This window comes from Pteropus alecto, unplaced genomic scaffold, assembly GCF_000325575.1.
Source record: "Pteropus alecto unplaced genomic scaffold, ASM32557v1 scaffold65, whole genome shotgun sequence".
Classification (NCBI taxonomy): domain Eukaryota; kingdom Metazoa; phylum Chordata; class Mammalia; order Chiroptera; family Pteropodidae; genus Pteropus; species Pteropus alecto.
In genome coordinates this window covers 3,602,477-3,625,480 of record NW_006439191.1, presented here as the reverse complement: position 1 = coordinate 3,625,480, position 23,004 = coordinate 3,602,477, and the positions used below count along the sequence as shown (strand labels likewise).

The 23,004-nt window shown below is 33.6% G+C and overlaps 1 protein-coding gene across 2 annotated transcripts in view; it reads right to left on the bottom strand.

The window, feature by feature from the left end:
• The window catches only part of BRINP3 (BMP/retinoic acid inducible neural specific 3), a 245,387-nt gene that overhangs the window by 80,229 nt on the left and 142,154 nt on the right, over window positions 1–23,004 (bottom strand). For both annotated transcript variants that reach the window (XM_006916221.2, XM_006916222.1), the window contains 2 exons: window positions 11,361–11,466; window positions 4,218–4,454 (listed from right to left, as the gene is read on the bottom strand). In XM_006916221.2, coding sequence (XP_006916283.1) covers window positions 4,218–4,454; window positions 11,361–11,466 — 343 coding nt within the window. The remainder of the gene's footprint in view (window positions 1–4,217; window positions 4,455–11,360; window positions 11,467–23,004) is intronic.

Sequence of the window (23,004 nt, the reverse complement as noted above, 5' to 3'; positions counted from 1 at the left end):
CAGTGCCAGAGAAAATGTCAGAAAATAGAATGCTAGTTCTGTCACTAATGACTGTGTCTGGCAAGGTATGGCAAGGTACTCCTCTGTCATGGTGACACATGGCTCCAGATGGAGGCTGCACTGTTAGCCTAATCCTGGAGCGAGGACACAGAGAAGACTGCGCAGTGAACGCGCATGAACAAGTGGTATGAGAAAAAAAATAAACCGAAGTCATTTCAGTCACGTTCCACAGAGAATGTTCGATTGTGCGTTTCTGTAGCAATACCTAGATTTTGTGACCGCTGTTATATTCTATAGTGTTACTGTGGGTACTCCAATTCACACATTTCCACACGTTATGCTGCTGTTTGTGTTTGAGAAAGAATTTCCTAGATTTTTCCTCAATGTCAATAAAAATATGTCTTAGATATGTTAATTATGTGCACTTAAAAAAAATCAAATTAAGTTGAATTAAGCATTTGAAAATGATCTCAAACTCCACCCCAATTTGTATTGTCTCTCTAGATTATCAGTGGATTTTAATTTCATTCATATAGATAAATATACATAAATAACTATTGTTGGACCTAAAATTCAAGGAAATATTTAAAGAATGCGCTTGTACGCAGTATTGCTGCTTTCCCAGCCATGATGAAATAAAATTAATTGGTGCATTTCCTTGCAATCAAAGTACTTAGAATACAGTCTATCAACTTATAGGAGCCTGTGGGTGGTGAGAACGTTTTAGAAATCGTTCCCCAATGCAACATCTGCCTCATTACTTCTTATATTTTGTTTATCGCTATTAGGCCAAAAAAAGAAAAAGGTTTCTAAAATAAAAACTCTTCTCAAAACTTTCAAATATGCTCTTTCATACATTTCACTAGTTTTAAAAGGAGTCGAGATTATTTTACCTGTTCTTTAGTTCCAAGTGTGGAAAAGTGAAAGTGGTTTTACTAAACACATACAAAACTAATAAAAAGTTTGGGTTCATTCTTTATCTATACAGTGAAATTGAAAAAAAAAACAAAACCTCTATGATCGATGACAGATGGTAAAATTTATATTAAAGTAGGATCACCTCAAATTAAATGCAAATCACTTAAATACAATAGATGCCATTATGAAGAAATTATACCTGGACCAACATGTTTTTTATTGAAAAGAAAATCCAAACCTTTCCCTTTATATTGCATTTATCTACTTGACTCAGATGATTTTTCCCATTTTCTACTTTACTGTTTTATTTTGGAGTAGTTCGTTTCATAGACCCCAAATCTCTGGTGAACTTTTCAATATCTCCAGCTACTTTGTCTTCCCTTGCCTTTATTTTTATTTTTTATAATTTTGCACATTTTAATAATAATGATTTGATCATGTTTCCTACTAATGTCAGTATCTGGATCATCTTACATCTACTGTTTTCTTTTTTCTCTGATATTGGCCATAAGGTCTCGTTTGCTCATAGACGTTGTAAATTAGGGTTTTATGTCCATCATTCTTAAAAAGAACTGTAGAGGAATGAGAAAATATTTCCATCCTCAAGAGGTCACCCTCTTCATATTTAATAGACACGACAGGGAGTTGATCTATGTAGAATCGAGTCTTTCGCGTAGGTGAGGATTTGAGCTGCAGCAATGCTGGGCTGTAATCATGTAGGACTCAATCTCTGATCCGCCCCATTCTTAGGGTAGTGCCTTCAGAACCTCCTGTTAAGGACTTCGTGAGCATTGGCTACACCAGTCCTGTAACACTGCAAAAGCATCAATTCCATCATTCATAGGTTTCTAGTCTCTCCCTCTAGTCATCTGCCACGGGTGAATTCTAAATGAGGCGAATATTTTCAAGGGGAGACTATAGAGGTGCAGGTAAACCTTGAGCCTCATTTTCTCTACTCAACAGAACATGACTGCATTTTTTTTTTTTTGAGGGGCAGGGTATTGTTTATTTGGTTCTCTGCCCTGGAAATAGCAACATTTTCCAGGGGCTAATCCTAGATTCTCAGCTTCTAACCCTGCCCAGACTTGATAAATGTGCCCCTGGGAAAAACAGTTGAGGAAACTTAGTGCCAATGCATCACGCTCTCTAAGGTTTCCAAACCTTGTCTGTTTTATTTTCGAGCCCCTCCCTCTAGAGAGTTTTTCTTTCTTAAGCATCTAAAAGTCTGTGGTAAACTTCATTTTGCTTTCAAAGGCTTTCGAGTAGCTCCTTAGCATCTAAGTATCATCTAAAATTCAACAAATATCTTGTGGTAAAACTAAACACCTTCAGGCCCACTGGTCTAGAAGTTGGTCACTCCAGGTACACAGCCACTAAAAGTTTGCTGGTTTTTCTTTCGTCAATCAGCCACTCCTTGACTGAAAAAATGCAAATTCCCCAGTTTCTATATTAATCCAATAATTGGCAAATGTTCAGAGAATTAATTTAAAAAGTAAAAAGAAGAAAGAAGAAAAGGAAGGAAAGCAGGAAGGAAGGGAGGGAGGGTAGGAGGGAGGAAAGTAGTGAATTTGCAGCTTACATCTGCTGTCAGAAATTCTAGTCCATTTAGTTTTCTTATTTTTATTATCTATTATATGTTTAGAGATATAACTTTAAAAAAATTATTAACCTTTCTAGTTTCCATCAATGGGAGTGTAAACTTAATTCAATCTACTACATTTATCTGATAACCAAAGCCCAAATGGCTCATTTGGTGATTTCCTTTTTAAAATATATTTTTCAAGGCAAAATAAAATGGGCATTCCTCTGTAAGTTCCTTAAATATGGGGGGAGTGGGGGCTCAGATGATTCCATGGTCTAACCTATCATAACCTAGCATTGTTTTTAGAACTTTAACCTGAGGGAGACTGCTATATATTATAATTTATCTAAAAGTGCTGCACTGCATGATTATTTTAAACATCAGATGATTTTATATGAATAGAACATGTTAGATGTGTAAGACATGATTTTTTAAATATTCTATTGGGAAAATTAGAAGGGACATTTTGAGATTAGAAATTTATTAGGTTTCCTAACAGTATCAAAGGAATAGGATCTTCAATTCCAGTTTTATCTGTTTACAGAAATAAAATTATTTTTATACATAGAATGCTTGTTAAAATTGAGGAAGGTTATTTATTATACACTGTTTTTATCAAAATATATCTTAAGAAAACCTAAATTTATTAGTTCTTCCCAAATCTATTCACCTACTCTTTTATTCTATAATTTGGTGGCTCTACTCTACAAAAGGGTGATGCTTTGCTAAAACCATCAATTGTATTTTTTTTTTTCTTATCTGAAGTTGGCTGTGAGCTTATCATATATGGCCATCACTGAGATATGTTGCTTCTGTGCCCAGTTTGTTAGGTGCCTTGATTGTAAATGGATGCTGGATTTTGTTGTCACTTTTTAAGTGTCCGGTTAAATGAATCACCAGAGGAATTTAACATTCAAATATATAAATCTGACCTATTGGCAGTTAAAACCTTTTTTATCCAAAAAGTAAGCCATGTCCAACACTTTGACTAAATCCTATGTAATTCCTGTTACCACACCCTGGGGATTTTTCTCATTCTTTTATTATGAATTATTGCATATGATTTTATCGATATTATTTTATGTTGAGGTATCCTTCATCTTTCCTTAAAGTTCAATGATTTATAAAATGAAGATTATCATAGGTTATGATTCCAACGAGAAACACTGAAAACACTCGTACACATTCAGAAATAACAAAAATCAAAACTCAGAAACACTATCAAATCAAAACTGGTCTAAATTTGATTTAAAAATAAGTCATTAAGGGAAGGTATACATTCACGAGATCACATTAATGGAAAGGAGGTATAAACCAGCTGCTCTCTGTATTTCTCCTCACGAGTAAAACTGAGGGGTCGCTAGAAAAGTCCAGAGAGGTATCAGAAGTGTCATGCGACAAATTCTTGTATGGAGAAAGGCAAGGAGTTTCTGTACAAAATGACTTATATATCAGCTCAAGAGTAGACGAAGTTCCAGTGCCGACAGTACATAGCAATATACTAAGCACCACATATGCTCCCAGTAAAATACTGAATAACCAGCAATAAAAGCAATATATATACACATGTCCATTTGAAAGTATAGTAAAAAACTAAATAAAATCCCTTCCAAGTTTAACAATTTCTTCTAGATGGGTAAATGATATTTTCAATATAGTCTTTTTTGGGGGGCGGGGGGCATAATTTCAAAATGTTATATTAAAACATATGTCTTACCTGATTCCTCAAAGTCAGTGTTGTAGGCTTTCCAGGTTTCAGTTATTCGAAGAAGATTCTCTTCCATGGCTTGGATGTCCATGGAGGGACAGTTACATTCTGGAAATTTGAGACCACAGTGACACCAGCAGTCATTGTCCTTGCAGATAAATTCTCCCTCTGAATTGCAAGCGATGTAACTCAAAGCGGCTTGTACAAAACGCTCCTGCAGGTAGTCTGGGAGGAGTGCTTGCAGACCTGAAAGGAAAAGCAGGTAAGTTTACTTCGATAAAGGAAAAACGTCAACACGTATTCACAATACTCGAAAAGGTCAAACATTTGGTACATCAAGTTATAGATTGATGCATATTGAAAATTATCATTAAAATTATTTGTTTATAAAGGTGCAAATTTATAGTTCTTTTCAGCATATGCTGACTCTATGCACTGTTCAAGAGTCCCAGAAATTATAGAGGTGTCAGATTCCCTCACACAATCTGATTTTATTTCTTAAACTTATTTGATTGGCTCTTTGATTTACTTGACCAGAAAATCTGTTATCTTTACATAGCATAGATAGAGCCTGCCTGCCTTTGAAAAGATGCATGCATTTATTTTGCACCACTTGATTTCAAATAGTTTTCAATACTGTCATTTCACTTACAGACCATCATCCCACATCTACATAAGCATCATCATGCAGTGGGTTGCAGAGCTGGTGAAAGAGTTGTAGAAGGTCGCTGATGTCCATCACATGCTACTGGTGACACGCGACTTACATCTGCCTGCCGCAAAGCAGATGGACTGATGGAGCTGTGTCACAGTTCATGTCCATGCCATGTATTAAAAGAGCCCTGATTATACAATATATTACTTTTCCACATGCAAGTTTAGTAAAGCTGTTCTCCCTTAAAAATATATCAAAAATGAAAATAAGACTATACGATGGATAATTGGAGATCTCTATTGGTTTTACATTTATTATGACATTTCAAGAAATAATAGTTTTAATTTTAGCATTTCTTGCTACACAGGAAAAGTAATAAAAATGCTAAATATTCAAGCTAATCAGCAGATAAAAATAAGCATAACAGTAAGGGAAAATTTGGTCAATACATAATTGCTATTTACTAAAAAATTAGATTTTTATGACTTTCGGTATATTCTTTCTAACTAAAAAAAATCAATTTTGACCCTGGACCATTATTTGTTCATTTAATAAAAATTATGACTGAGCATTTAGGAAAAAAATCTACTTTACAAATATTTTGACAATTATATCTGTCTCATTCTTTCAATTAACTTTCCCATAAATTAGTCAGGAAAAGTACTCTTAGAATTTATACAGTCACTTTATCTTTCATTTTTATTTCAACTCAAACAAATAACATTTATTGAATGTCTCCTATTTGGAAGAGAAATGCTAGGTAAAGTGCAAATATGAATATGACTAAGACATACCCATGCTCATCCATATCCATTAGAAAAAATAAAAGCAATTGTATAATAATATTATGCAATTGTATTTAATAACTACTAGAATTGGAATACATATAATTAACTAGGTATAATTAATTGGCTAAACAATTACATTAGGTTCACAAGATTAATAAAACTTTTCATTAAAAAGACAGACTGAAACATTATTTGACATATAGATAGTTTTCAACAGTAAGAAATAGGTCTTCTGTGGCAAAGGTTTATAATTTAACGTACAAATGAACTGAAATATTTATATATATTACATGTATTTAAAATAGCAAGTAGTATTGTTTCAATGCACATGAAATATAAGAATGCAATGAGTGGGTTGCTTAGAAAAGTAAATTTAGAGTAATGTTATTGTGGTTTCTGTCTCAGAGTGAAGTGTGTGGAATTAATTAACTTGTCTTTAAATGACACTTAACCATGCAGGATACTGTGAGTGGTACTTATTTGGAAGTAGAAGATATAAAGAAAAAAGATTAGTTTAGACAGAAGACTAAAAATATCTAAACTAGGGAAATGATGATGGAAAGGCAATTTGGGCGATAGGAGAAGAGGAATGAGAATCTACTCGACAGTTCTTTATTTTGATGTAAGGCGGGTGAAATGTGTCAAACGACTTAGAGGAGGTAAAATGATAAAGCAAAAAATATTCTTAAATAGCTAATCCTGCAGGTCGCCAAATAACTGCATATTTTGGAGATATGCAAGGATTTCACCTGAAAACACCTCTAAAACAGACAAGTCATAGTCCCCGCTAATGAGACTCAGGAAGCAGAATACATTTATTAAAACATTTTAGGAAACTATAAGTGTGTGGACCGGATGTACAAAAACTGCTGATCTATCTCGACCTTAATTTTACAAAAGAAAAAGCAATTCGAAGAATGTATGTGACATTAAAAATGTCATAAACAAAATAACTGCATTGTAACTTTCAATCTGTAAAGGTGGTAGTGCTTTTGCAGAAAGAGAAGGCTGGAGAGGTAATTTGGAAAGAAATGATTAGTGGCAAGGAATGATAAGTTCAGTTTTAGATGTGCAAGAATTTTTGCTATTATTATCTTTAGCTAGCTATCTATCATTCACTAAAAGAATGAAACTGAAATTCTGTAATTCTGTACACTAAAAATAACAAAGATTTTTGGGAAAAGGAAGTCTAGGGACAGGCCCCTTAAAACTTTGTAATTTAATAACTAGACCACAAACATAAACAATAATTAATAGTGAGAGAGAGAACGTGGACAGTTTTGGTAGATAACTCAGAGTGACTGGGGGCTGTCCCAGAGATATTTCTTAATGTACTGAAACAGAGTAAAATTACTAATAACGCTGTAGTTAGAGAGGGTCTACTCAGTGCTGAGACAGTGGCCAAGAAAGCTGTGTTCTGAGCGCAGGAGGCCACCATGAACATGAGTACGTGAGGCAGGGCGAAGGCTGCAAGCTGAGAACCACAGACGAAAATATGCCCTGTCCAGTACTGGAAGACTATATATGTATAGATAGATAGATATAGGTAGAAAGATAGAGATATATATAGATATACACACATATATATATATATGTATTTTGAACCAATCTTCTCATTAGAAACAATTAGACAATCTGGAGAAAAATATTAAAAATAATCTGATTGGAAGGATCTGAGTGCCAAAAAAGGTGAGGATTTCTGGAGCTAACCTGGAAAGAAAAGAATCCTTAAGGAATGAGCCAAAGCTTGTGCCTTGGACATAGTTTGTGTCTTAGAGTTTGGTCCGGTTAGCAAAGGAAAATTGAAGTTTTGAACCAGCTATGATAATGATAGTAAATTCTTCACAATTTGTCGTAATCCAGAGGGCTGTATACCCAAGAAGCAATTAAAATTAATGACAACAGCAACTAGCCCTTCATTTAGGGCTAAAGCATACTTTCAAAACTGCTCAGTTAAAAATGGATTAAGGTACTACTGGAAACAAAAGTAAATCTTATCTATAGAAAGAAAACATCAAGAATTTTAAATAATTTATACAAATTTGCAAACATTAGAATCCAATAAAAAAAAATCATAATGAGCACAGATAATACTAAGGAAAGCTATAGAGCCTATCAAACATGAACAATAATTTCAATAACCTAATCAAAAATTAAATTACAAAAAAATTTTGACAGATAATTTGAAATAATAAATGATAATCAAATGGAAATTCTGCAAATAAATATATAAATTAGAGTTAAAGATAATGGATTTAAAAGCAGACTAGATACAGCTGAAGAGATAATTAGCAAACTTGAATGTGTCAAAAAATGTTGAACACAGAACAGAATGGCAAAGAATATAAAGCACTGAAGAAAGTATACAGATATACAGGTCATGACCAAAAGCTCTAAAAATACATGCAGTTGGAACCACAGAATAAGAAATGGGAAGCAGCGATATTTGGTGCATCAATAAATATGGTTTTACAAAATTGATGAAACATCAAGAAGACTATAGCAAGGTAAACGACTAAGTGAATGGCCAGCTGCCCGGTGCTCTTTAATTTTATTTTTAGAAAGGCAGAGTCCCACATGCAGTGCCTCGTTTGGATGTGTCTGGAGTCTTTGAAGCTTGACTACGCTACGTTCTCCTACAAAGGGTCTTTGTGACCAGTACTCTTTAATGCTTCGTTTCTCATGTTGATAATTAGTTTGTGGGGGGGTTTTTGCTAGAAATATAAATTAATATAAACGATTTTAATATAAATTGTTTCCCTACTTTTCATTTTCATATATGTAGGCTATGAGAAAATGTATTCCAATATATTAATAGACAAACAAAATAGAAAACAAAATAGTTTTCTGAAGCAATATCATTATATTTTTATTATAAGCAAATAATACTGCATAGTGACTCATCATTAAAAATTACATTAAATCTTCTATGTGATGATAACCCAATGTTGTGTCAATTTTGGTGAAATAAAACATTAGCAACCAACTGATCTGGAAAACTATTTGTTACTCAGTCATATGAGTCATTCACTTCCTTGATTTCTGGGATGTCTACCAAAAAGTTACTATCAAGAATTAATAAATGAGTTTTTAATTACTCCTATTGCCCTTTGACTTAGAAGTGCTTTGCTTTATTGCTAAATTCATAAAGGTTTAAAAAATGGAACACTATTCATTTCAATATATATTTGTTGATATGTTCTTATAAATTTCTTTGTCATATATATTAAATATATTTTCATCAATAATTTGGAGCTGTAGACATGACTCTTTAAATTTTTGAAAAAATGTCTGTTCTGCAAACTAATTAGCAAAGCCAGATCTCAAGATCAAACAAGTGAGTACAGCTAACTCAATGCCAGAAAACATTTAATTTCATTTATTTTCAGTCATAATTAATCTTTTATGTGCAGTCCTTTGATATCTCATTTCTGAATGTTAATTCTAACATAGGTAGTTAAGTCATAAAGTTTTGATCTAAATTTGTTGCCTAATGGTGTTACCTTCAATAATTTATATTAATGCTTTCTTGGCTCTATAAAAATCTACTTCAAGAGCAATTCATTTTCTTCTACAAGAAAAAGCACTTGGAAGAAGGTGGATACTAAAAAAACTGTCATAATACCAGGCTCCTCTCAATAATATTTGAATTACGAAGATCTCCAAAAGGCCAAACATTGATTCTGATACTTCACCGTGTGCTCAAAATCAAAACACAATACACACACACACACACACACACACACACACACACACTCATAAATCTATCATCTATCTTTCTGTCCATCTGTCCGTCCATCCTTTATCATCTATCTATCTATCTATCTATCTATCTATCTATCTATCTATCTACCTACCTACCTACCTATTTACCTACGTACCTAATATATATTATCTATCCATGTCCATCCACCCAATTACCAACTAATTATGAAAGACACAAAGACTTATGGTGGTATCTTAGCAAAAGATTATTTGGAGACACCAGTTTTTCCAAATGCCATATAGAGTAACCCATTATTTTTTATACCCTTGAAAGGAATTTATTCATGGTAACATTGATCCAGAATTGGCAAATGCTTTGCAATCTTATTTAAAGTGAAGAGGGAAAGGCTACTATTAAAGGTGAGGCTGAAAAGGTGAATTGACATGATACTCAGGCAATGAGTATATACAGATAAAATTTAAGAAAGAGTTCATGGGAAGTTCAGGGTCCTCATATTGATTTTCTAAGATTATCTCTGGAAAGGCCTTTGTATTATTACAGGTGTACAAATAAAGTTGCAATAGACAATTTAACATATTGGCCTGGCAAATAGAAAAAAATGAAAGATAGAGATGCAGAAATTGAAAAGAATAGAAATATAGTTATACAAAAGGGAAGTGTAGCTTTATTTATTCCTTGTGTAAATACATATTTCAAGACAGATTGCGGGCTAAAGTTTTGTGTTTATAAAATAATATTCTGATATCTGAACACGAGTGATTCACAAACATTAAAAGTAAACTATATTAACTAATTATAATGAATCAATTGAAATAACTGTATTTGATATAAACATTCCTGTCCTTTTTGATGAACGTTAATACTGTGATGGAAAGTAATCCATATATTTAAAAAAAGAGTAAGTGGTAGAGAATTACAATTAATACTGGTAGACTATATTTCTATTTAGAGAAAATATTTCAATAGCTTTACATTTAAAATTGATAATGGCATATTGGATAACATTTAAAGTTTAGAATTTTAAAGTACTTTCTTTACAATTTTCATACAACTCAAAATGAATGACATTTATTTATTATTTAGGATAAATTTAAATATCCCAAAGCTGTTGCCTTTTTACAAGATTGAAAAGTTGAGGGAAAAAATGGCAATATTTCTGAAATATATAAGCATTTTTTTATGTAAAACTGAATATTGTAAAAAGACTTAAACCTTATGCAATTAAAAGGTAGACTAGAAAAGGACAATTCAAAATTACTCCTTCAATCAGTCAACATAATTTAGACAATGTGTCATCGCAAAGATTTTTCTGAATTTATTCAAACTAGTACATGTTTAGGTGTAATTCATAACATTCTCCTGCCTGTGTGCATGAGTAATGTGTATAAAAATTTTGGAGATAGTATATATTTGATAACAGTTGTTGTTTTTAAAAACCTTAAATTATTTCAAAAATATAGTAATAGAAAACGATATTAAATTTTCACCATTGTCACATAATGGTGGAAATAATACAAATATAGAACTTTTATTAGTATATTCTCAAGTGCATTTCTGTTTGTCAGAAGACAAATGCAGCCTTAACAACCACATTTGGTTATATTTAAAATGTTGCCATAAATATAGTAACAACTTCTAACAGAATCTATAAGGAAAAAGGTCAAAGCTCAGGCAAACCTATGAAAAAAACTACTCCTTATTGAAACAATGATTTTTATATGGAAGTAAAATATTATCATGATATATTTTCAATTGCTATACATTACTTAATTTAAGAACTAAAGTTAATTTGGACATTTTCTTTATTTGGTCTAGAATGCTTATGTCAGTTTTAAAAATCAAGAAATTACCCTTTTATGAGGATTTTAACAGCCTAGCATTATACGCATAGCTTATTTAAAAAAAAAAAAGAAGAACAAAGTCACAACTGGATAATTGTTATCCAGAGCTCACAGAGAATTATTAAAAATTTAACTACCTACCTTGCAACTGAATCTTATTCTCAGGACTCTGAACCAGAACAGAACTGACAGAATCTAGGTTGTCATAGTTACTGCAGCCAAGAGGACCCGTCCGTGTTTCTGTGACCTGATGAAAAAAAAACATCAGCTTTACTATATAAATCAGACTTCACCAAGTTCTTTCAGTCCAATGTAGTTGTCACACACTGATACTATACGCTTGACAAGGAAATACATAACTGCCTTTACCTTTAATTCAATTTTCTTCCCTTGGGTCAGGCATAAATCTTCTGGGAAAATAATGGAAGCCTACATTGGTCAAAAGCACCACTCATACAAGGTCACTGATTTTACCCGAGATGTGACAAGAGTATGCTCCTTTCAGTAGAGAACACATTTTGACTCATATGAGAACTGGTTTGTTTGTTTGTTTGTTTGTTTGTTTGTTTCCCCTTTGGTTCATTTTCTCTTAATAAATCAGAACTGTCTACCAGGCTACTATCTAAAAGCTGATTTTATTATTTGATTCATCCACTTAAAAAAAATCTACAAATTTCCCCTTTTATGGTGGCACCAAAGCCTAAATTCTTCTGTGTGGCTTCCATCTGCCCACTTCTCCCCAACCAGTAGATTATCTTGCTGTCCAAATGGACATTCTTAATTCTAATTCTTTTGCTTGCACAACATCCTCCCCCAGCAACCCACCTTCCTCCCCTTTGACAAATTGTTATTCTCTCTCCTCAAGAAAGCTAATGTTCAAACACCCACACAAAGTATCCCGTAATGATTCCCACTTCCAACATTTCACCATTTCTATAAAGTCACGATGTGCAGTGCACAGTCTTAGCACTTAATTACGGAATCACACGTTGTGGACAGGCGTTTCCAGGGTGTCTTGGGAACAACAGTATCACGAGGTGAGGAGGAGTTTAATCACCTACATGAGACAGAAAATTTATCCCAAGGATAATTTTTTTTTTAAGCAAACATATTTTAAAACAGAGGAGCTTTGTAATAATCTTTGTGTTTTAAAAACACATTCTCTTCTTGATAATCAGAATATTTGCAAAACATCATTCAGATCATTTCACTCCACTGTTCACAACCTCACAATACTTTCCCATCTCGCAGGGAAAAAGCCAGAGCCCTTTGTAGGTCTAAAAAGAATGCCATACTATCCGGCTCCTTGTCACCTCTCCAAGCTCCCCACACCCCTCTTTCTCACATGGACTCCAGCCACCCACAGCGGACTCTGCAGTTCCTTGATCATGCAAGTTATCCTCTCGTTTCAGAATCTGACTTGCTGTTTCTCTACCTGGGGAGATTGCCCTCAAAATATATCTAAGCTCACTCCTCCTCTTCAAGTGTTTGCTCAAACTTCACTCTCTGAGGGCTACTTGGACCCACGTATTTCAAACACATGTGCCTCCCACACTTCCCTCTTCCAATCATTGCTTTCCTCTTCTCCTTCCTTTGTTCTACTTGTTCCACGTTGGTCTTCTTCGGACGTGCTGCCTAATCCACTCACTCATCATGATTACTGTTGACACCTCTCATTAGAACACAGCTCCCCACGTGCAGGGACAGTGCCTATTCATTCACGGAAGTATCCTAAGAACCTAACATATTAGGTTCTAGTGTAAACACATGGGTGTGAATTGAGGCAAAGGGGACAGTGTGAAGGGAAAACTAAACCAAGGCATACATTAAGACCTTTGCTGAGGCGATGAACAGCTGAATCAAGCAATGGCAATAAGACTTATCTGAAGAAAATTAATTTAAGAAGCAATTAGAACTGGCAACTCAAAAATTACTTTATGTCTGTTTACATTCCCCTTACTTATTTAACTGTAAACTTCCTATTCATAACTACACACAGTATCTGGCATATGGTAGGAATTCAATAACAATGAACTAAATGGATGAATATTTTATTTTTAGTTAGAAATCTTTATTACAAAAGAATAATTTATTTAAGTTTTTTGAGAATCTCTGAAAGAAAATACAGCAGTCCCAGTCAATATAAAGTTTTAGAGCAATCAGTAGTTTTAGAAATCACCTAGGCTCACCGTCTCATCATACGAATGAGACACCGGGAGCCCAGGTAGGTTGTCCAGCTACCTTGGTATCATGGAAGGGAAATGAGGGCTGAAATTGGGACTTGAACCTGCCCACTCGTAAATCAAATACCCATTCAAAAATCATACTGGCTTTCCAATCTCTACACCTAAGGTTTTGAAACTTTGCTTGCCCTGATCAATCTCATTCATTCCCGTTCATTCTGTCTCTGTCTCTCTCTTGCAATAAAATTACAATAAAGCACCATTTAATTGGTCTAGATTGATGTACAAGTCAATTAGAATGGTGTAGTATCTTGGGCCATTCTCATGAACAATCTATATTGCTATAAATGTGCTTGTTAATATACTTTGATTGAAGGCCAAATGAACTGGCTTTTATTCCAAGTATTAATTTATTAATGCTTTGAAATATAAATTCCTATGCATTCTTATATTACTTTATACTAGACTTCTAAAAAGTAAAATGTAAGTGTTGGTTAGTTTCTAGTATGTCCTAAAAGAGCGCACTGGTTCCTATTCCAACACTTACAGGATCATTTACAATTGCATATGCGTAAAGCCATAGAACTAATGAAAAGCTTTAGAAAATGTTGATACTAAAATATATATAATTTATATTTAACTATACATATTATGTATATATTATATGTTAAAATTATAGATAATTATATCATATACAATACTAAAACATAACTTTACATCTGTAACGATATAAAATCTTGATTTGTTATAATTAAATATATAACTATATATAATATATAATTATATGAGATATATAATTATATATGATGTATGACAACTAGTTATAAATTGAATATTTAGAAATTACATAAATATATAATTTGTTTCTTTCAAATGAGGATATTGAGTTTAAGGATATTCTTAGTATTTATTTACTGTTCTCTGCCAGCCATTAATTCTTATTTCAAATTTTACTAAGCACCTAATGTCAATCTGCAATTTTATTATAGTCTTAGTTCTTTATCCTGCTGCAATATTTCTGGGGCTTAATATTTAATTAAGAAATTAATTTCCAAACATATGTTAATAAAACAAGCATATAAAAACAAAATAGTCAATTGGAATAAATCTATTTCAGTAGCGAAGACATTTTTAACTTTTAAAGTTGTTTTATTACTTATAATATATTTTGCGGGGAAAGTGCAAATTCATCTATAAAATGCTGAGTATCCTGAAATGAGAAATACAAGAGTAGATCAATGCTAAATTTTCTTGCATCTCCACACAATAAGCATTATACTTTGTGCATTATGCACAAATTAATACCATGATTTAAAATATAGTTGACATTGTCAATGTTTCTTGAACCCGTTCCAACCATTTAATGGAAGTTTGAAATAGTACATGATGTATAATCAATGCCCAGATGACTCATATCTTCACATAAAAAGCACAAAAACAAATCAAATACAAATTCAAAATAGTGCCATTGTTGAATTATTTATCTATGCAAATGACTTTATGCTGAAAACTATTTTCCCCAGTTCGATGCCCCATAATTTCAATAGATAACATACTTTTAATTATAAGAATCATTTATTGTAGGATTGTATTTTTAAAAACTAGAGGTTCTCCTACAGGAAGAAGAGTAATACTTGAAATATGAATATAAAGAGTATGATTATAAACAAGATTAAGTTATATGCATTGACAAAACGTACAACATAAACGATACAAGTACGAATTGTAAAATATAAGACATCTGAAACGCTGTTGATAGAATAGAGTAGGTGAACTACTGAGGTTTGAGGAAGACAGCATGCATTTTATTTAGGGGCGAAACAGAGCATGTCTTCTCGGAGAGCAATTGCTTCAGTGCAATTTGCACTTGTACCTGCCCCCATGAGTCTAGGCATGGTTGCCATGCTTGACCTATTTTTTGCATGCCCCATAAATTATCCTCCATCAAAATAATACACATGTACGCCACCCACAGACAGCTCCATGCAAACCTGTTGAGAGTATGTATGCCCTTTGAGCCCACGTTAAAATATGAAATTACACATGGAACTAGAAAAGAGAAATTCTCTCGGATTCTTAAAGTCTGCATTCAGTAGGAAGTGGAATAAGGCAAACTGGACACAATTTAGTCACAATGAGGTTGCTAAATACAATGAGGACTCCCTTGAGCTTAAACCACGGTTACCATGGAATTTAAAAGCGTGGCTCTTGATTGGTCTCAGAGAGGCCAAACCTACAAGCTCACGCCTACGGATGCTATTTTGATTTCTGTTTTAAATAATATAGAACTTAAAATCACAGCAATTGCAAGAAACTGTATGGGGGGAACAAATCTTTCATTAGGTTCTTCGCTACAAGTATATACATTTATAAAACTGACATTTTTTTTTTAAAGCTACATTTGTGGTGCCTATAAATGATGTCATATAAATGGTAAGTGTGCACTTCCTTATAAGAAGTCTAAAGGAATCTTATTCCACTACAGTTGGACAAGAGTTTTTCTGCTGTGTTCAATATTAATAATGAAAGCAGCAGTTTCATCGCCACGGGGCAGTCGCAAACAACAAACACAGACTGTAACCAGTCCAGTGCTGTGGCACGCTGTCTGCATTCTGGCAAGAGTTATTAGGCAGCCACTGCAGTTGTTACTGCCACTGTGGGCCAGTCTGCCACTTCTGCTGGACAAGAGAAATGACATGTTAGGGAACTCAGGAGCCAGAGGTCCTTTTTCTGTTGCTTCACATAAAAAATAAATGCAATCCAAAGCAGTATTCATTACATTTATTTTAGAAATGAGAGCAGAGAAGTAAAACATTTAGAATGATTTTTCTTTTATTGTTTATTCTATGAATTATAATCTCACTTTTAGTTATCGGATCTACTTAAAATGACCACAAACTTTAAAACACAATGGTAAAAAATATTTCTAAATCCAAGTCTAGAATACAAATACTATATTTTTTGAGCTTGTGTAAATTATCATATAAAACTAACAGTGTTTTATAATCATTTTCAACAATGACGTTGTCAGCTATCCCATAAATGAAAACACAGAAGAAGGAGCTACATGAAAGGCTAAATTTCATATAACAAAGTCATTGAAAAAAATGGATTAGGAGTGCGTCCTCAGCCCATATTGCCTCTCCTTGGAGACAGTGATTTTTAATTGGAAAAGAAAATGCATAGGCTATTCCCTATGGCTTTTTCCTATTTTCCCCCCAAACCCTTTCTGTACCTCTACATCCAATTACTTGAAGCTATTCCTTCAGCTTGAGGTGTCCTTTCTCTCTCTTTGATGAAGTAAAGAAGGAAACAGTTAAACCAAACATTCTAAAGATGTTGCAGACTCTAACCTTAATTGCACAGTGCAACTCAGCTTGCAAACCATATCTGCTGCAGGATGAGTGAGCAAAGAGTTACACTGAACAGAGCAACTCACTTTATTAATCGCTGATGTATAATTTATTTTATCAGTGTTTTTCTAAATTTACCCATCCTGCCCACCTGGTACTCACCCTGGAGTCTCAGTCAAGCAGTTACCTGTGAGCTGATGCTCTAGATGATATAAACAGGTATCAACTGGATGATCTATTTTGCTTCCATTTCACAAAGTAACCAATATATGTGCAGATACAAATGTCAAGTGCTGGGCTAGACGCGCCTATCATCATGTTGCAGCACGAGGGCCATAGAATCAAGAGCACTGCCAATCTATCATGGCGGGGAGTGCGTGTACCCCAGGACAATCTGTCACTGTCAAAATGCCAGCCAGAAAATGCTCTGCCATACCACACGATGCTCTGCCATACCAGGATACTACAGCAGGGTACCTACCAGGTTATACACAGTCTCTTTTGTGTTTAAAATTAAATGAAACTATTCCATTATTAATATTTTAAAATTTCTCCTTTAATTCAGGAGTCAGTACAGTGTGTAATGACATCCCTCACAGCACCTATTTTATTAAAAAAAAAATTCTTCTACCAAAATTTTGTATTACTCCTCTGAAATTCCATATTTAATATTACTATTCTGAACTATTTATTAACACATTTTATTACTTATGATTAAAAATATAAAACTTTTTACTAGACCCTTTTGATGTTCCATAAGTATTGAATATTTCTGAATTCCATAAGCACATCGAAAGCTTCTGATAAAGTTCTCTTTTTAATAATAAGACAACTAATATTCTTTCATTTGTTACCCAATAGAGCTGGTAGTGCTTGAGAGAACTGATAAACACACCACACTAAACTCGACAGACCCAGGTGTAATTAGCAAGAAAGAAGTGGATTTCTTGTTTCAACTGGCCATTACAAAAGCAGTTCTGCTGTTGTTTTTTTTTTTAGCCCCGAAAATAAATTGGCTTTGCTCACAAAAAAAGTTAGGGTAAATCCAAATTCTTTAGCAACTGATAATCATTGAAAGTCAGTACTGAAATGACGTCAAATGAGCAACAATAACAAAAATATTACGTAAGAGAAAGAGAAATCTCATATTCTATATGAATTACATATGTACTATTAAAATTCTAAGAGCCAAAAAACACAATTTATTGGCCAAATTGCTCAGCAATACTGTAATCACACTATGCACTGCTGCTCCCCCCTCTTTTTTTCTTGTTGCTGAAACAGAGCCTGAGGATTATAAGTAAGATAATACTTTATCATAAATAATTCATGGAGACATAACAAAATGGAAATAAAAAGTTTGATAATTTTTAAAGGATGCAATTGTGTATTTCCTGGACTATTTAGAAATGTTAAAATTTAGAAACAAAATAATAAAAATCCACTGTGAACTCTCACTGCATTTCTTGTCTTCATCTTCTATTACCCATTTGCCCCATCCTCATCTTCTTTGTATTATTTCTTCCTATTTATTTCCTCCAGAGACTAGGGTGCCACAGGGACTTCTGTGCCTCCGTCGTATCTCTGGGACTTCGTGGAGCTCTAGTGGCCCCGAGCATCCCTCAGAGTCCAGTCCCAAACTGCATGTGCTGGAGCCACCTGTAATCACAGTGACTTGGGAGGTGCTCCTTGATCATGTGGCAACTCTGAGCCACACGAAACAGGAATACTCACCAAGTCATAGAAAAAAAGACACTGAAGGAGGAAATGATTCCTCAGTCTGTACCATTTTATGTTTTCCCTTCTATGAAAGACTGCAGAAAAAATCCCTATTCATTCATCTCATTCATCTAGCATTGTTCGAGGGAAAAACTTTTAAAGAAGTGATTGATTTATTCTAAACAAATCAACCTTGACTGACTTTTTTTGTAAATAATTTTTATTTTATTCACTATATTTTCAAAAATAGTTAATATGCCTTTTAAAATAAGTTATAATTTCATCTATTTTTTGGCTCAGTTGACACACAAGTAGTCTTTACCTGACGACATAGTGAGTGCATGGGTATCTGGCCATGTATTTTTGGGACCCGCTGAAAACGTATGAGCTATTATTCAGTTCTATTATGTTGAAGTGTCATTTCAGCTACTTGAGATTGGTTGCACCCTCCTCCTCTATTAATATTAATTTCATTTATTGATATAATTACTGTGCCTCCTACTAGCAACCCCTTTGTCTCTCTGAGAGTCTATTACTAAGTTATTATGAGTGGAGGAGTCAGATAAGCAAGCTGGGCAGATTTGTTAGTTCATAGCAAAATGGTGTCTGAGTTGAAATGGTTTTTCTTTTATAGATTATAAATTTCATTATGATTTTTTTATTGTGTTTTTTTTCCCTTTTTATGAAATTTCTATATATTCAAAAGCTCTATCTGCTGGGTATATCATCTACATTCAATCTTAATTCCATTTTTGTGAATTTTTCTCTCTTTCCATTTTTTCAGTTTTGAGACACATTTTCTGTTCATTTTCTATTTGTAACAATTCTCCATTAATTATTAAAATTTTTCTCAACAGCGAAGCACTCTGAGCTCTATTTTTCAAGTTTTCAAGAACTTTATCATCTGTATTTCTTTAAGGTTTAGACTGTTTGTTTTCTGTGCTCTTCTTTTTTCTGTCTGGCTCCTCTTACAGGAGTTGATGTTTTCTGTCTCTGTTTACTCGCTGAGACTCTAGTTCACCGGCGAGGACATGTCCCTAGCAGCAAACCCGAGGGCAGCTGAAGATGGCGTTGAGCAGTCGTGGACTCAAAAACAGCAGCAGGAGCCTGTTGTTTCTCCGTTAAGCTATTAAGATTCCATAAAGCGCCTCCGCCCTGGGGTGCTTTCTGCCTTGGACAGGGTAACTGCCCATTTATCTGACCCTTCTTCAACTCCTGAGGGCCCGGGAAACCAAGCTACACTTGCGTGCGACCCACAATCTCTGCCTGCTAAATTGTCCCTTGGGATCAACTGCTTCTTAATACTCACAATTAAGACTTTCAGAGGCCGGAGATTCTCTCTTGAACTTTATGACTCATAATGGCACCTAACTTTTAGATGTTACAATTTGAATTTTCACGAATACCTGATAACTGTTGTGTCCCAAACTGAATTTAATATCTCTGGACATATAAGTCCAGTCTTCTGTCATGCCCTGTCAAATTGAGGAAAACCCCATGCCCACCACATCTCTTAGTCTTAAATCTACTTTCATCCTCTGTAGTTTTTCCCTAAACCTTATTCTGGATAGTATGCAACACTGTAAATTCCACCTTCCCCAACCCATATGCATCTCTACTGCTACTGCATTAGTTAAGGCCTTTATCGCAATAACATCTTAACTTATTTTTATGCCATTAGACGTTTTAAGTCCTCCATTATGTTTCTGAGTTACAATGTTGGTAAATTTCCTATTCTAACAACAACAATAAAATTATGGACATATCAAAAAATTGCTATAGACACCCAAAAACTTCTTGCTTTAATTTCCAATTTTATTGATTCAACAAAGGGTAATTAAATGTTTTCACTCATATTACTAAAATAAGTTGAATTTAATTTAAATTTTAATTAGATGCTTTAAACTTAAAAACTGGCAACTAATTTCTACCAAAATAAGCATCGAGACAAATAAAATATTTTAAATCAAGTAAAAATTATATGTATTAAGTAAAAAAAGGAAAGATTAAAAATTTTTTATCTCCTTTTTTAGATTATAATTTTCTCTGGGCATGTTCTATGTTGGATGCGATTTTTCAAACTTTAACTTGGACCCAAAGGTGAACTTGTTTCAGAGTTTAAACTAAATTGCTTTAGCCTTTTGAGTTATGTGAAGGTGAGAGTACATTTTTCATGCACTAACTAAAACAGGCTCCAACCTTTTCTACTTACATAAGTCACAAATGACTAATGTTATATATTTTAAACTTGACAGGATTATTATATTTTTCAGAGAATCCTTTAAATTTAAAAGAAAATATCTAATCATTTTTAAGATGACAAAATTTTCCATTTATGAGTCCAGAAACTGTCAAAGAAGACTGTAGTTTAAAAGTAAAGAAAATACAATTAAGGTCAACTCAAATTTCTTTCTAGGTTAGACAGAGAAAGGATATAGGACAAATATCAAATTAGTGTAGCATTTCAGGAAAGAAATGTTAGGAAGTTAATGCACTTTAAAGTGCACTTTAAAATGTAAAAGTAATTTAAACTCTACCTTTTACAATCCAGCTGGAGGGGAAAGCAGCAATCCCTGAAATATAAATTCTATGCCCGGCACATGAGTTTTGATCACTTAAAACTTTAAGTTCCTCTTAAGCAATGGAATGGGGAAATATCTGTCAACAAGTGGCATAAAATAAATTTATGTATAGATTACGTAATAAATTACTTTTTAAATCTAGCTAAGTCTTCTTTAATTCCCTGGACAAAAAATTGTTCAAATTTTACGATGGAGGAATATATATTAAACCTTTAATATATAAGATTTAGAATGTTAAAGAAGAAAAATATAATCTTTTTTCTTTACATTAATATTAACATGTCGTATTTTCATATTCATTTATATTCCAGCTTACTGAGATGTTTTGTTTTTCTTCCTTTCTCTGTTCACTTCCTTTCCAGTTTCCACCAATTTGATAAGCCTGCCCTGTATATCATTAAGTCAGTGATGAAATGATTGACTAGGAAATAGTCAGAGGTATTGCATCCTTCAATTCCAGAGACTATTATCTGTGCTGCATTATATACAGTAGGAAGTTAAAAACCTTCCAAGTGTTGAACAACTTCGTTGAAGTATGGTTCAATAAAGTATTACAGAGGACGTATCTTGGGAGAATATGCAGGATGCATTTGAAAGGTAATAAAATTAAGTCAGGGAGAATAGCTAAGAAGCACTATAATGGGAAGTGCCTACACTGGGTTCCTATCAGGAACAGAGGAGGGGTAGAAACCAGAGAAAACCACAGAAACCATGAACAGGTTAGATATAGAGAACACATAGAAAGAATGGCATATACAGAGCTTATTTCTAACCATTTAGAACTTGATAAAAATGTGATAAACAGAGGAAAACTTTTTAGGTTACTGGGAAAATTAGAGGGGAAATTGGGGTTGAAGACAGGAATGAAAGCACATATTTAGGAGTTGTCAAGATAGTGTCGACTGTTGAGAAAATATGAAATCCTTAAAACAGATGCTCTCCTTTGATGTAATTCTTATATGTCAATATTTCTATTAATAAAAATGACCTCAAATGCACAATTATTTAATAGCAGTGCCCTCCCTTTACTGAGTTACATTGACAGTAACTGGTATGTAGGTCATTTATTTCCTTATACCATACTTCTTAACCTTATTCTTTTTTCAAAACTGCAAATATTTAAGTCAATGAAAGGTTTATTTTGAAGATGACCTTTCCTAAGGTTCTCATTTTTCCAACAAATTAAAAATTGCTATAATTTAAGAAGGGGAAGATCAAACTGTCTCTTATCCTCTTTAGTCATGAAAAAGTGCTTTGTTGAAGAGATAAAAGGCACGTCAAGAACACTCAGACCTCATAATTTTGGTATCCATAATTAATGATAACAATCTAGGCAAAAATTGAAACCGATCACTTTATAAAAAGGTTGTTGAAGTTTGAGATCCATAAAACTATTTTTATTCCCTAAAATTGGGAAAAGAGAATTTTGGAATGTTCTACCAACCACTTTTCCCAACAACTTTCTAGTGATAATGGGTAGAGATACCTGCATTCATGAGAAAGCCCAGGCTTCATCTCAGGTTCAGTGAGTTTTCATAAATTCTAATAAACAGATTATTGTGTCATAGTTTAGGTCTAACTAATCTGCCCTTTTCTACCTTTGATTTGGTTTCCTCTTTAATAACGAACTTCTTTGGCAAAAGGTAAGGGGATCCTGGCTTATTTCTATCCTCAAATTGATTTTCTACCTTAGAGCTTGCTCTTAAGTCCTCTATTTATCTGCCTCATCCTGTAGTTCCGGGCATAATTAATAAAGTTAACATTTATATAGCCCTTACTATGTACTAGGTTGTTGTAAGCACCTTAAATATATCAATTTGTTTAATCTTCACAACGGCCATATAACATAAATGATATTATCATCTCCATTTTACAGATGGTGAAACCGTTAGAGACATAGTTAATCTGAGTAAGATCATACACTCAATAGGTAGAGAGCTGGGACACA